This window comes from Varanus komodoensis, unplaced genomic scaffold (genome assembly GCF_004798865.1).
Source record: "Varanus komodoensis strain SLA01 unplaced genomic scaffold, ASM479886v1 scaffold5, whole genome shotgun sequence".
Classification (NCBI taxonomy): Eukaryota; Metazoa; Chordata; class Lepidosauria; order Squamata; family Varanidae; genus Varanus; species Varanus komodoensis.
In genome coordinates, this window is record NW_025336087.1 from 8621777 (window position 1) to 8637030 (window position 15254).

Below are 15254 nucleotides of genomic sequence, written 5' to 3' on the forward strand. Positions count from 1 at the left end.
GAGATTGCGCCCACCTTTCCTGCAGGAGTGTGCCTGTGATCGTGCACGTCTTCCCTGCATGAACGCAACTGCGATTGTGGCCATCTCCCCCTTGGGGGGGTGGGGAGATGGCCACAATCTTGGTTGCCACCCAATGCGGTGTTTGCGACCCAAGTCAAAATTTTCATGAAATTTTTGTTTGTGACCCAATTTGGTTGTGAACCAAGGTGTTTGTGAGCCGAGGCACCACTGTACTAATACTTTAAATTGTGCTTGAAAATAGAGCAGCAGACAATGAAGCTATTGCAGAACTGGTGAGCTATGTTCCCAATGGCCTGATACAGTTAGCAGCCTAGTTGCAGCATCAGCAGCATTGGTACTGATGTCAAGGAAAAGCAGATTTCCTTAATGGCTTCAGTGGTGCTCCCAAAATCGATCCTTTGTCAGTACTTCCAAGGTCCTGAGAAATCACCTCTCCAGAATCCATTAGAAGAGCAGAGAGCCATGCTGTCAGGGTAAGATACTTCCAGATGGCATTCTTACCATATGTATCCAGATAGACTCTGAAAATAGAATGGAACACAGGGGAAGATAGCAAGTGGGACCAATCATACTCCATAGTATTTTTTAAAATTACTCACTATTTCCCATTTTTGAAACTGAGTATTTCTTATCCACAGACTAGCAAACGTATTTTGTTATAAGTTTCTGAGGATCATCTAAAGCATGAGTGTCAACAAAACTGTCAGTTTTTATACAGTACATCTTGTGTGTGTGGTAGGACTGGAGAGTGAAGGCAAAATTGTAAATAGTGAGTTCAAAACAAAATTAAATGCAGAACATACTGACAGTTAGAATCACTTTTTTTTAATAGCAATTCACAAAACAGTTGCTGCTGATAACATAAACATCCTGACTCTAGGTAAATCAATTAACAAATGTAACGCGAATCTGCATGCAGTGTGATGTCAAATAAATCAGCTAGTCTGTAAGGAAGGGCAAAATGACCTTTTTTGCTATAATAGACTAACATGGCTGTCCTTTTGGAAAGTGTTTCTACAAGAAATCCTTTAGAATTAATTTGATTTAAAAAGGGCAGAATGGGATGGAAAAATGTTATATATAATTAAATTCACCTTGTTTTGGCAGTATAGAATAATTGTGTTCTTATTTATCATTCCTTTTATTTGCTAAACACAAAGATACAGGCAAATATTCTGTGAATAGGACTTATGCAAATCACACAGACAACAGTTCATCTAATCAAGAAGTCAAGATTTAACTTGTGTGGCCCATTTGATGGACATACCCTGAGGCTGCAGTTCCACAGGTGATTAATGCACATGAAACAACTGTCTGATTGTCTGCTATTACCTGTCAAAAATATCACCAGACAATTGGAATGAACACTGCTTACTAAAAGGAAGGATCAAGGAGCATCCCCTCTAGGTTAGTTCACTCAAATGTCTTGGAGCAAATGGTTTGTGAGACTGTATCCTTTGAAGCTTGGTCAGTTAAACAATTACAGCAGAACCCCTTGATTAAAGTCAGTAATATACCGTTGAATTCTATGGGAGTAGCATTCTCATCATATATACCTAGTGGAACAACACTAAGGCACCGGAGACAATGCAATAGTATTGGTTCTTTTCCATGACCACAGTGTATTTTTCAGTATCCAAGAGCTTCAATGACCAGCATGAAATATAGAATGTTCATATATTCCAGATCCTAACTACTGGATTCCATTTGGTACAAACTACTGCAATAGCAGAATAAGCCATGGCCATAAATAGCAAAGCTAGGAAACCTGTTTTGAGCTACAATTCCCATGAGTCCTAGCTGGCATAGACAAAGATAAAGGATTATGAGAGTTGTGGTCCAAAGCATCTGAAGGGCACCAGGTTGCTCTGCATCTGGTATACAAGATTCTAAGTAAGATATATTTGTCTCCAAGGGTACAATAAGAAAAAAAATCACAGGATATATGTTGTTTCTAATATGATTTTCTCCAGGTGAAAGATTTTACTGATCAAGATCCTTTGAAGCAGAAAGATATCAGCCACATTAGCTAGAGAGACACACAACTATTTAATCCTCTTATCTACCTGCTTTCCAAAACTGCTGTTACAGTTCTTTTTGATCCAGTCTCACCAACCAAATCTCTATTAACTGTAAGTGGATCTTGTTAGAGAGAGAAGTTCCTTGTGAGACAGGTTAACCAGGAAGGACCAGTTTTGCCTTGAACCTCAGCAGTTTATTGAAAAATCACCCAGGCCCCTACAGTTACTTATGACAGCATGCTACTGGGTAGTGGTCTTCACTGCCAACTACAAGCTGTTAGAACATAGACGGAGTGTTTTATAGGTTCTGAATCAGATGACATAGCAGCAGGGTGAATGATGACAAATAAGGGGAACACAATCAAAAGAATGTGAGAGATCTGGCTCAATACAATAGCATTGATTACAAGAGGATCACTGAAGCACAGGAATTATTGTGGGTCTTGGAATGCAAATAAGAATGATTGTGATACTGCTAGAAAAACTTGTCTGGCTGCCTTAACAGTTTTGTTTGCTGTTAGCACAAGAATAGATAGGGGTTAACTTTCCTTGGGAGCCCCATTCTGCAAAGACTTTTCCAACCAAAGGCAGTAGCTCTCTCGTAAAGGAACAGCTTTGAAATTAACACTAAATAATAGCCTGCCTTGGAATTCTGGTAATTTCTGAGAAAGAGGCACAGAGATGTTTTAGTTTTGATTTTATAACACAAAGAGACATATAAGCAACCTTTTTCTACCAGGATTGATCTGGATTTCTCCAACAATGTGAACACAGGCGGAAACCATGTGTCATGGCAGTGGCCTCCCTACTGAATCATCTTCCATTGTACACCATCCCACAAGCACCTTAAGCATAAGGGTCCTATTAATCCCAAGTAACTGTTCCTCCTCCCCACCACCTTAGGTGGCTACCCCCTTTTACAGAGGACAGTCCTTTATCAGAGAGGCTGCCAAAGGACTGTTCTCTATTGTGAAGGCATCCCCTATTTGAAGAGCTGTCCAGTTTAAAGATAAAGTATTATAAGAACTCAGGGGCTTTGAAGTTTATTGATTTGGATTTGATTTGTGCCCCACCTTTCCACCGAAAATGGCACATGACTTATTTATTTATTTATTTATTTATTTTATTTAAAGCCTTTATATACTGTCCAACTACTACCTAGCATTTCAGGACTTGCCCATCAAGAGCACCTAGACAGTAGACTGAACAAGACAAACAGGTCACTTGGTCGGTCTTCCACAATATATCGAGATTCTATTTCTATTTAAATATATCTAAAATTGCATCTATTAGTAGATATCAGCATGTGCACATTTATCCAAATTGGTATCCTTTTTTTTTTTTTTTTTTGGTGATTCATGGGAGACCACCATATTATCAGCAGCTGCTACATTCACAGACCTTGTAGAAGCACATTTGCTTAAGTTGGGCCTGTAAAATTATAATCAGGAATTAGCAGTTCTAGCATTATCCTCTCCCCTTTCACTCCTTGAGATAAGAAAAACCAAGTTTAAATGAAGCCATGCTTTAATCCTTTGCTCTAGTTTGGGCTCTTTTTATTTTGTTCCCTTCAGACTCTTAATTTTGCTGACCCAGCCAACCTAGAGAATAAGCAAAACCTAAGGAATTTGTAGGCAGTTGGTACCTGCTGCTTCAGGACTCTACTTTCCTTTCTCCTATTGTTCTTTTGAAGTTTTCTTTCTCTTCAGATAGTTTTCTGTGTCAGCTTTCATTTAACTCTGAAGGCAGGGTTTCTGAAAGGAAGTTTTAGCCTCTGTGCCAACATAGTTCTTGATTCTTGGCTGAGTAATATTTCCTTAAAAAGGCAAAAAAGAAAGAAAAAGAGAAATGAAAGGGAAAAGGAAACCTCCAAATAGACAACAAGCACAAAGTTACTGTTAGAATGCTAAAACTGCTGTTGCAGTTTCTTTTCAGTAGCCGATAATACATCTCGAAACATGATACTTATAATTTGTTAAGTTTTGCATTTATCCTCACAATCCTGAACCATAATGTCTGTCAGCTAAAAAAATACTGAGGTAACTAGGAGGATAGAGAAGAGATAAAGGAATAATTGGAAACAGTGGAGAAGACTTCATTGTGCACCTTCTAAACATCCTGACACAGTTCTAGCTTGCCAAACAGCTTCTTAGAGGTTGCAAGAGCCTCTAAGCCAGAGCAGACGCTGAGTTCTGCTGCTCTTCCAAAGTTTTTGTATGAAGCTTAGCCTAATTTTCTACACAGAGACTGCCTGGTAGAGTGCCATTAAGGAAATGTGCCAAATGAGGAATTGGGTGAATTTTCACTCCTAAAAATAAGCAGATTCCACCTCCCCATATGCATATCTCCCCAAAATGTGTATTTTCAAATTTTGGTCAAGTTTATATATTTTTCTACAATTTAATGAGTGTAAAAATGCACAAAATAAAAAGGTCCACTAGTTCATTCAAGTTGCATGACTCAAGAAAAGTTGGAGCACTGCAGAAATCTGCTGGTCAGGGTTTTCGAAAGGCAAACCCATTTGAATTTGGTGTGGACTTCCCTAACATCCCTGGATTGAGACCATGCAGACCACAACCCTTATGGAAGTGTCAGCAATCCCTGATATCAAGGCATTACGTAACACCTCCTGTTAGTATATTGATTGTAAATGTCTGCAAAGAAGGGTACTCCACGTACACAGTTGTCTTTGTGGAGGCCTTCACAGAAGCCAGAACCTGAACTACCAGGGTTCCGGCTCACATGGAAATCTCTGTGTGGACTGCTGTACATGCAGATGTCCCCTCTCTGCAGACTTCTGCACTCAAAGCACACACCAGGTGTAGGGGCTGCTCTGGGTTCATGTGCTCACCTACTATCTAGTAAGCTGTCACAGGAATGCATGAAAAATTTATTTCAGTTTGGTTATGACCAGAATTTACTCTGCTCACACCTCACAAATGCCAACATGAGTTTGTACTTCCCTAGGTTTCTGATACTGTTCACGGTTGTGTGGGAGGAAATGTGTATTTTAGAAAAATATGTATGAAAGTATGTTTTTTCCAGACAAAAGAGGGAAAATTACAATGTGATTTGGCCATATGTTGGACCAAATTTGAATGTGCAGCTTTGGCAACTTCAATGAGATCAAATATTGATGATTTCTATAACCCTAAAGCAAATACCCGAATAGGCTTCCATGACTTCAGCCTCTAATCTGCCTTCCCACTCCCCTCTTGTCCCTCCTCCACCAGATATTTTGCCCTATTAAGAGATCTGAAAATCTCAGAAAGTTTGGATAGGCATTTCCTGACCACGAGTCCTGGAATTGTTCTTAGTGACCAGTACTTCTTGCTTTGTTTCAGGTGTAACTTTCTAAAGAGTTGGGATAGCTTGCTCTTTTTGCTCGGGAACTGACAGTTTAATCTATGTCAAAAGCTTGTAGCCTATCCACCATGTTCTTCATGTATAACTTCTGCCTATCAGTTTGTGAATACAGATGGCCACTTACCAGTGGGCACTTCCTATGGCATGCTTTTCCAAGATTGGTAAGCCAGTTGTCAGTAGTGATATGTGAAGTGGTAAAAACAAACTTGCCAGTCTTCTGCTCATCTGGATTTCTGATCAGGTGCAGGAAGATGGCAAGAGTTCCCTCAACACTTGGTGAGATAAAATGGATCACCAATCTGACAGGAGCAGAAGCCCTGATCAGGAAGCTTCACATGATAGGACTTCCTTCCTCTCTCTCCCTCTCTGCAGACCCCACAACCACTGATTCCTGATGGTGCCCCAATACTGTAGAGCAGGCTTTGAGATCATGCAGTTGGATTTCATCCCTCATGGTTACATGCACACCATGCTAAATTACTACACAGTCACTTATTCATTTTCTTAACATGTGTCGATTCTGCTACATTGTACATAACAATGAACAGAATGGCAAGAAAAGTGTACTACATATAGGGTCATTAAATGTCACTTGTTATGCCCCTATCTATCTGTTGCCATATATGAGGTCAAGGAAAACTGATTTAATTCAGTTAGACATACGAATTCTGAACTAAGGCCTACTTTGGGCTTTGCACTAGCAGAACATGTGTCTATTGTGCAAGATGGGGACACTCAATTTTCACAAATCCCTTTTCCTGTTGCAGCTCTCTGCACCATAACACATAAAATTCTGGAGGGTCAGACAAACCTCAGAAGCAATTTTGTGATGGGTATCAGGCTGCAATGGATAGGCAAAGATTGAGAAAAATGAGGTGCCCTGTGTTGCTTTCTGTTTACTAGTGCAAAGCCATCACTGGAATACAACCTATTATATTTTACACTAAGGAGCCATAAGCCCACTTTTATCCTCTGTTACTATATCTTGATTATGTTGCACGTGTAACATATGTGCCCTTTGTTGTTGGTGCGTTGAACAAATGCCATACGAATTTTTCCAGAAAATCCTGAATCCATATGCCTTGATATAGTGTTGGTCCTATTGTAAACAACAGATGCTTTGCTTTCTTTTAGATGTGTTGCATCTAGATGTAGTCATAGTAGACCCATTGAAATCAATTAATCATGACAAAATGATTTTATATTGATTTCAATGGGTCTGCTCTGGATCCAGCCCAATATAAATCATGCAACACCTGGCAAATTGGAGTGATTAACATTTGAAAGGCACAATGCCTCCTCTTCAATAGCATTATTTGAGTTTGTGAACCTACATAGCACAGCTGATATAACATTTAAATACTGCTTACTAGAGTCTAAACTGCTGGCACAGTAAGGAAAAAAAATGGGGATCCACTTTAGTGAATACCCTAGTAAATAAGCACTGAAAACAAGCACACCCAATTAAAGCATCTTTGGCTGACCAGATAATCCACTCCTACTGCAGTGCACAAATTTGATTTACAGCACATTTCAAAATATTTATATTTTTTTCAGGGTTTCCATCATTGCCTCAGCCAGTACCCTGCTGTGTTTGAAAATGTCTGGACAGTAATTGTCATTGTTTGCAATGCTATTTTGGAAAATAGCAAGCATCATGGCATTTAACAGAGTCAGGAATGCAATTACCAATTTTGTATACATGATCCAAGTGAACTCCTTGCTTCAGAGGCTGAAAGCCTCCATGAAAAGAGTTTAACAGCAGCAAAATGTTTGTTTAATTTTTGTCTGTAGTTGGTTAGTAATAGGTGACTTATGCTATGGCCAAATTGCCAAAACACAATTAGTTTAACAATTCCTTATATGTACATACAAACACACAAATAAGCGCAGGATATTTCGGGATGGATATTGTGATCCATTTTTGTGCATAAGTATATATGGAAACTATCCAGAGGTAGAGATGATAGGTGGGTGCCCCTACAGCATCCAGAAAGCTGCAAGACTCTTCAGATGAGAGGCATAGAAAAGATCGTTCTTTGGAACAGCATTAAGAATAGTTTATTGTGGAAATGTAGTAACATATGAATGCACTTTATTACTATTACTCATATTACATTGCATATTCCACATTTTCCTCTTGAGAGGAACCCAAGGCAGCTTACACAGTCCTCTGCCCTCCACTGTATCCTCACAAGAACCGTATGAGGTCAGTTGGGCCGACGGTAAGTGACTGGCCCAAAAGTATCCAGCACATTTCAGGGCTGAGTGGAGACTAGAACCTGGATCTCTTAGAACTATGGTCATATACTCTGACTACCACATCACACTGGCTCTTCAAGTGCATGATTTATAGGCTTAGGAATCTGGAGTAGAACTAATACAAGCCCTGAACTGCAGCATGACCTTGCACTCTAGCCCTTTATAGGTGTTAAGACTAGAAGGAAGCTAAATGTGTGGTGGGAACAGCCTCTGCCACTGTGCTTATCTGGAGTCATGAACACTCAAAGCTCTACATGCAGAAGGCTCTACTCACCTTTTCAAAATGTTGAATTCCTAATCATATGGACATAACTACCTGTCCATGTAACTGTATGTAGGAGGGGATGAAGCTTTCCTTTGGTTTTCAAATTAACATATTTTTGCCAGGGTTAAATGTGCTTATTGATTCCACAAATGGAATCAACTAAGGGACTTCAACCTCAGCTGTGTCACCAGAAAAGACCAGCAGAATGAAAAGCAGCAGACATGGAGAAAGGGATTATGGGTTTGAAATAGGTGCCCTTCTAGTGCCTGAGCTCATCTTACTGTATGCTGACCAGTTGACTGGTTTCTTTTTGAGTCTCTTTAGCAAGCTTTTGGGAAATCCAGCCAGGTTTGCCATGACAAATCTGTGCTTCTCTGGCAGTGTGGCTATTAGTTTAGGGCTTCAGCCTGCTTCCTGGAATCCTGCTTTTCTTTCTGACCTGTTTCCCTGTCTGTCTCATATCCCACAGAACTAGGACTGTGTCCAACTGCCTGGGACTCTCTTGACTTATTTTATTTGCAGCACAAGGGATATACTGCTGCAAAGACCATTAGATGTGCATTAAGGCAGGAGCTAAAAAGAACTGCTTTAAAGCCGGGGTGGGCAACACTTGGCCTGTGGGCTGCTTAAAGCCCAGCCCCTCTCCTGAATAAACCTCCTTTCTTATATTCTACCATGGCTGCCTGGCCACAGTTTGTGGCAGCAGCAAAAAAATCACAGTTGTCTACTTTTACATGGAGATCATACTTTGGGGCACCAGGGAAGGAATATAGTAATATCCCTGAAGATGCTATGTTGCAGGTCCCAAGAGTCACCGTGCAGCATCCTTTTCAACATTGCCACACGGCATATTTTGTGGCATATGTTTAGAATGCTGTGGTACATGCATGTGGGTCCCAGTGAGTCCAGAACTGCTTTCCTCTATTATATGTAGGCAACAGTCTGGATTTTGTATACATGCTTACCTGTAACTTGTAGTCAGCTGCCCAAAGACCATCCTTATTTCTCTCTGATCCCCAAAGATGTCTCAACAGCTAAGAAAGGGAGAGCAAGCAGGAAGCTGCATGGGAACTGATGTAATTCCAATACTAACCATTGCCTGGCCATAACCAACACCTATGTTAGGGTCTGCTGCTACTTCAGGCTGCTGTGAGCTTACTTGGCAATGACCCATTTCCTGCTGCCCAAAATTCCACCCAAAATACATATTTTCTTGTGCTTTCTCCTTTCTTTTCCTTCCTTTCCTCACCTACCATCCCCCAAACACATTTATAAACTAGAAGAGCACACCAATTAAAAGATAGTTGGAAAACCAACCCTTGAGACATGTAATCAAGAATCAAGAATATTTTTATTTTATACTGATAATTTTAATTTTATTTTTGTAAATCAATGTATTTTTTGTATTTTTATATTTAATGGTAATTTATTATGTACTATTGTATTTCAATGTATTTTATCATGTTGTAAGCCGCCCCGAGGTTTTGGCAAGGGGCGGCATAGAAATGTTATAATAATAATAATAATAATAATAATAATAATAATAATAATAATAATACTAGCTTTTAAAAGCAAGTGCACAGAGCATTGTATTTGAAACTTCCTAGCACTGCGAGGATTAAGTTGACACTCAACAACATAATAACTTTACTAGTATTTGTTGACAGGAGAACACTTATGTGCTCACTGAATTTGATAATTGTCTACTGCTTATTCTGCATAAGAATCTGCATATGTGTGGATTAGAAGGTTCAAATTAGAATTATTTATTCAGTCGATCTAATGGTGTATCACAGTGGTTTAATAACGATTATATTATTTGTTAACTAAGGTGCCAGAAGGTAAAGGAAGGACCAGCCCCTTCCTGATGTCATGAGTATGTCTCTTTCCCTTCCCCTTTCCAGCAGTTTTTAAACAGAAGGTTTTTGAAACACAGTCCTTCATTTGAGCAAGACAGGGTTTTCATGATACAGAATGCTTCAGAGGAAGGTAATATAATGTCAATCAATGTAATATTCCCTTCAGTTTACCCATGTAAAAACTGATTCTAAGCTGAAACCCCCTCCCCACTTCCTTTTCCAAAAGGCTTGCCTCCACCCTCAGGGAGGTTCAACTGCTCATGGGCCAGACAGTGGGAATGCCAGACATTACATAATTGGGATGCTCATATAGCTTCATGCCAGCTCTCTGGGTTATTGAATTCACACCTTTCCTCCTCAGATTCTCCCCAAACCCAAAGCATTTTGGTTCTTAAAAATTGACTTAGGAGTCATAAGGAAGTCTGACTGATTAGGAGGCTCAAGAGAAATAACCTCTCATGCTCAGCAACAGCCATTGCCCTACTCTCACAGCATTGTCTGCCTGAAGCAGACCTCCGATTCATGGCAGGACAGGGCAAGAGGTTGCTGTCATACACATGTTCCAAACCTGACTGAAGTAAAATAAATGAAATAAGGGGAAATCACACAGTCAACATTTCTTCTCTGAGGTGTTGCTTGCTCTGTGAATAAGTACTGCTTTGTATTGTGAGGTAAACTTCATGTACAAACTATTCCTTCAGACTTTTTTTTAGTAATCAGGACATGAAGGTTGTAAAGTTAGTTTGATGGCGGTAGCCAGATAGAAAAAGCAGCAACCTGGAGGAAGTGGAAAAGGCCACATGAAGGGAAGGAAAAAGGGGATGAGGGAACAGTTTTACATTTTCCCTTTCACTAGCAGGACGTTACTAGTCTGTGACAACTACTTATTAAAGTTTTTTTTTTAGCCATAGACATATAAGAAAATTCCAACGCTTGTTTACTTATAAGTTCCACAAGGAAATGTTGAAGATTGGCCATTGCCCCAGTGAGACCCACCACAGGTGCAACAGAATACAAGTGCTTCCTAAAAAAACTTCCAAACAGCTAGTGTGGTGTAGTGGTTAAGAGCACAAGAATGGTCTTCAGGTGATTGGAGTACTACTTGCTGCTCAGCCATGGAGCCAACTTGGTGACTCTCACCCCAACCTACCTCATAGGGCTGTGTTGTGAGGATAAGTTTGAGCACTGCAGGAAGAGAATTTGATAAGCCATTTTGAGTTCATTGTATGAAAAAGCAGGATATAAATCTAATAAATACAACAGATAAGGCATCTGGAAATGAACCAAAACATTCATTTCTAGAAAATAAAGGCTCAGCAGAGCTCCCTTTAGTGAGGTCTGCTAACCTGTCCCATTCTAGAAACTTTTCTGGAATTTCTCACTGATGCAATTTATAGGCAGCCTTCAGTATTGCTTACTCTGTACAATGAGGCTGAGTTCCATAGGAATGCATCCACAATAAGAGGAAAAAAAAGTTCCTCCTGAAAATGGCAGAAAACTGTAAAGATATGGATTGGCTCTTATAGAATATGGGAGAGGTTCTTTTTTGTAATAAAGTGTGGAATATATAGTATATATAGTGTGTGTGTGTGTGTATAGTGTGCAATATGCAAAGTGAAAAGTGGCTATGAAGAGAAAATATTAATGGAAACGTGTTCCTAAAATCCAAAATAAATCTTTAATTAGATTATATGGTCAGGTATATTTTGCCTTTAAGCCCTTTGATCCTGCTTTACAAGATTTCCTTCATGGTGAGAGATGCCAGATGTGGGATAGCAGGAGAGTATGCAGTTGTTCTAGCTTCTGTCCCATTGCTCATCAGTTCACAGTCCACCATCTTCTCCCAGTTAAAACTAGAAACTAGGTCAGTATGCAAAAAGCTAAAGTTTCCCCTAAAAGGACCATGATCACCATCTGGCAGATGCGATTAATATTAAATCTTAATATTAAATATAGCAGCAGTACTTGGTGGACTGTACTCCATGGCCTTTCCACAACATGTCCAAAGGCAGTTAAAGCCGGGAACATGACTGAGACAGCAAAGAGACATTGCCTGATGTGTTATCTTTAACCAAAAGTAAATATACTTTCAGATCTGTTTTTCAATGCTGTAAATATTTGTGCTCACAAAATTCCTGTAGAGGGATGTCAGTGAACAGATTGCTACCATAAGGCTTATTCTTTAAAGCTGCAGTTTTTATTTTACTAAATTATCTATGTTAAAAACAAATCTGTGCCTGGTGTGGAATTTTACTGCATCAAGTGTTACAAGCAGCTGAATGTATGGCATGTAGGAACAAGTGTTAGGAAACAATGGAAATAAATTAGCATATAATTTACAAAAGCAAATAAAAATAATAACAATGTAACAGTGTACCACATTAATACTGCATATAAAATAATAAGCAACTAATCACAATAATAGAAAGGGTTCTTTATGTATTGTTAAGAAAGTTTATGTGATATCCATAACATTAATAAATTCTCCCTAAAATGGATTGATCCTAGGTGTATATATTTTGACAGGTTGAATTGTAGGCATTTTGTTTCAGTATGAGAGTCTTAGAATTGGTGGCATTGCTCAGTGGAAATATCAGCAACACATTATGTTTATTATCCTACTACTGAATTCCTAGGCTTCCCATCTTTCTGTAGCCTATGCTAATGGTCATATTGTCATTTGTTAGGAATACAATACTTAATAATTTTAGCTTAGATTATATAGATGGCTATAGTGTAGCAGCAGCAATGTCCTGTGCTGTGGAAACCAATGACTGACCTCTTTCATTCAGGTTTTATTTAGGTCCAGATTTGTAATCCCACTACATTCTGTAGTTTATTCCCTTTAGCAATGCAAGTCACAATTGCTCCAAGGATTCTTAAATTCCAAACTCAGTGCTCTTCTATGCTGCAGAGTAAACATTGGACTCCCTGGTCTTCTAGCACCAATGAAAGAGCAAAATGTGTTCGTGGAAACACTCTTTGCAATATCAATGTCCTAAGTGAGGTAAAAAGAGTTTTATCTGAATAAATTTCATAAGTTCTTGCTAGTTGAAAAGAAACAAACTAATAAATATATTCATGCCTCAGAGCAAACCAGAGTATGATAATTTGTAGCATCTTGCCTGGAAAATGCCCTTGCAATATCTATCCCTTTTATTATATTTTTACTTAGCCAAGGCATGCTAGCACCAAGATATTTTTCTTAACAGACTGATGTACAAAAGGCATTCACTCATTGACTACATTGCCCTCATGCCTACATGTTAACTGCCAAATGTGTACAGTTTTCTTTTCTGAGCTTTCAATCCATTTCAATGAGAGCTGTGTACATTGCAACTGAGCAGTAAATAGCTCCAAGTACACAAATTTGCCTGAAATGAATTCTACTGCTCATGGGTATATGGAAGTGAAACATACTGTCAAGAGGTAGAATATGACAGGAGTTTGATGGTTATGAAAAAGGGCTACAATAAGCCCTACCAATAGATTGTCAAGATAATTTCTGCATAGTACAACTCACTCTCCCTCTGTTTTTCCTGTTAATTCACATTAGTAAATATTGTTCAACACATTTGGCTTACTGCAATTTGTTAAATATACTGACACATTTAGATATCATATACACATTATAAAAACTTATCTCATTAAGAGTATTATTTTTATAAAAGTGCCATTTGACTTCTAGTGTTAATACAAGGTGGTGGTGTTCACATCATTTCAATTGCACTACAACAAAGGAGGCAAGTTGGACACAAAAGCACATTCATCAAGTACCTGCTACAAACTGCAAGTGTTCAAGTACAATATAATAATATAAACAAGTACCCACTTTCCTTATCTCTTTGTTGTGTCATGGACAAAGCAGGGAATGGGGGAGAAGTATGGTCATTAGGATTAGCTCACACTGGATTCTGGAATCTATTTTACCCATGGAGCTTGGCTTCACATTTAAATACAATCCAGAGTATTAATATATTGATATGGTGAATTTAAAAACCATGGTAGTTTGACTGGAAAATTTCTCATATGTTCTCTTTGGTAGTTCATTCTGTACAAGTCTGCAAAAGTTGGGCATATCCTTATTCTCTCTTCTTCATGGTCTTCCATAGATCAGTACTTTCCTATTGTACAATGAAGCAAAACCTGAAACCCCACTGTAATTTTCTGTATGATTAGCAGAACAGACTCTCTCCCACTATACAGTCAATTTATCACTGGTAATTATAGAGTAACAAAGCCAGTTAGTTTTATGAAAATGGATGCTTCTCCACAACTGAAGTGAAAAATATTGAATCTGAAGAGACAAGCCTTAAGCATCCTTTAGATAGGCAGTGAAATTGTAGGAAATATGTTCTTCACAATTGGAATATGACTTTTCCATTGTACGGATATATTCCCTTTTAGTGGAAATCCCAATTTAATAGTAAAATGGCAAGATGGCTATAAACCTTCAGTACATATATCTTAATTGTTTGATGCATCCAGGCAACAACTGTGGCATCTCTTAACTCCATGTTTCTCATCATTCTCATTTAGTTTACCTTTAGATATGGCTCACAGCAGTCTTCAGGAAACATTGATTATTTTTTTAAAGAATTAGATGAAACAAAGGAAAATACATTTCTTTTACTTCAGATTTATAATTGTTTCTAAAATAATATTCCCAAGCCCACTTCTTTAATTCAAGATGTGGTGCTATGTAGTAAGATAAAATAGTTATTAATTATAAGCTATGTCAAGATTTTTAAAATTCTTCTTTACTTCTGTAGTTGACCAAACCATAACAGCTACATTTTAAACAATATTAAATACAAATGGATTCAGTGTCATTGCTAAGTCCATAATAAAAATTATCTTAATGGTCCAAGGAGGTAAACAGACTAGTGGATTTAATCAAAAGTACACATATGTTCCACCGTAAGTTACTCTGTATGCACTGTGTGTATTTTTCCATTTGGCAAGCCCTCCTTATACTGTGTCCAGCACTTTGGATGAATAAATCCCACTTCACAGAAGTTAAAATAATATTGAAATTCTGTCAGCTGGGGCTGACCAGTGGTTACATTTTCCACAGGGTGATGCATTTACAAGGACATCTGTCTGGTTGCACTGTGCAGCAGTCTTTGATGGACACATTTCCTCAATGAAATAACAAGGCACTTTCCATTTCTGTGGGTCAATGTCCTTGGCAGGTCTTACAGCACATCTGTCTGAAGTATGCTCGACTGCAGAACTTGAACTTCAGCACCAGTGGGCAATAAGCCACTTTATTCACATCTTTGCATTCTGTTGGAGACATACAAAAACAGACTGATTACATAAATTAAAAGCCCTCCCCAAAACAATGCAAATAGGGCATAATAAGTTCCTTCTCTGTCTTCAGTATGAAGTTCTGATTTTGGTACAGCATATTGCATACAAACTACACAGAAGTCTTCATCAATGTTTGTTTATTTC

The 15254-nt window shown here is 38.6% G+C and overlaps 1 protein-coding gene across 10 annotated transcripts in view; it reads right to left on the reverse strand.

The window, feature by feature from the left end:
- Positions 1-453: 453 nt before the first annotated feature.
- Positions 454-15254, reverse strand: part of ADAMTS6 (ADAM metallopeptidase with thrombospondin type 1 motif 6) — a 176860-nt gene continuing 162059 nt past the window's right edge. For 8 of the 10 annotated variants that reach the window (XM_044445771.1, XM_044445767.1, XM_044445770.1 and 5 more), the window contains one exon: positions 13573-15083. In XM_044445771.1, coding sequence (XP_044301706.1) covers positions 14974-15083 — 110 coding nt within the window. In that variant the 3' untranslated portion in view covers positions 13573-14973. Of the gene's footprint in view, positions 543-3687; positions 3859-10817; positions 12793-13572; positions 15084-15254 lie in introns of those variants that run through there. The other 2 variants (XR_006416234.1, XR_006416233.1) reach the window with 2 other exon arrangements.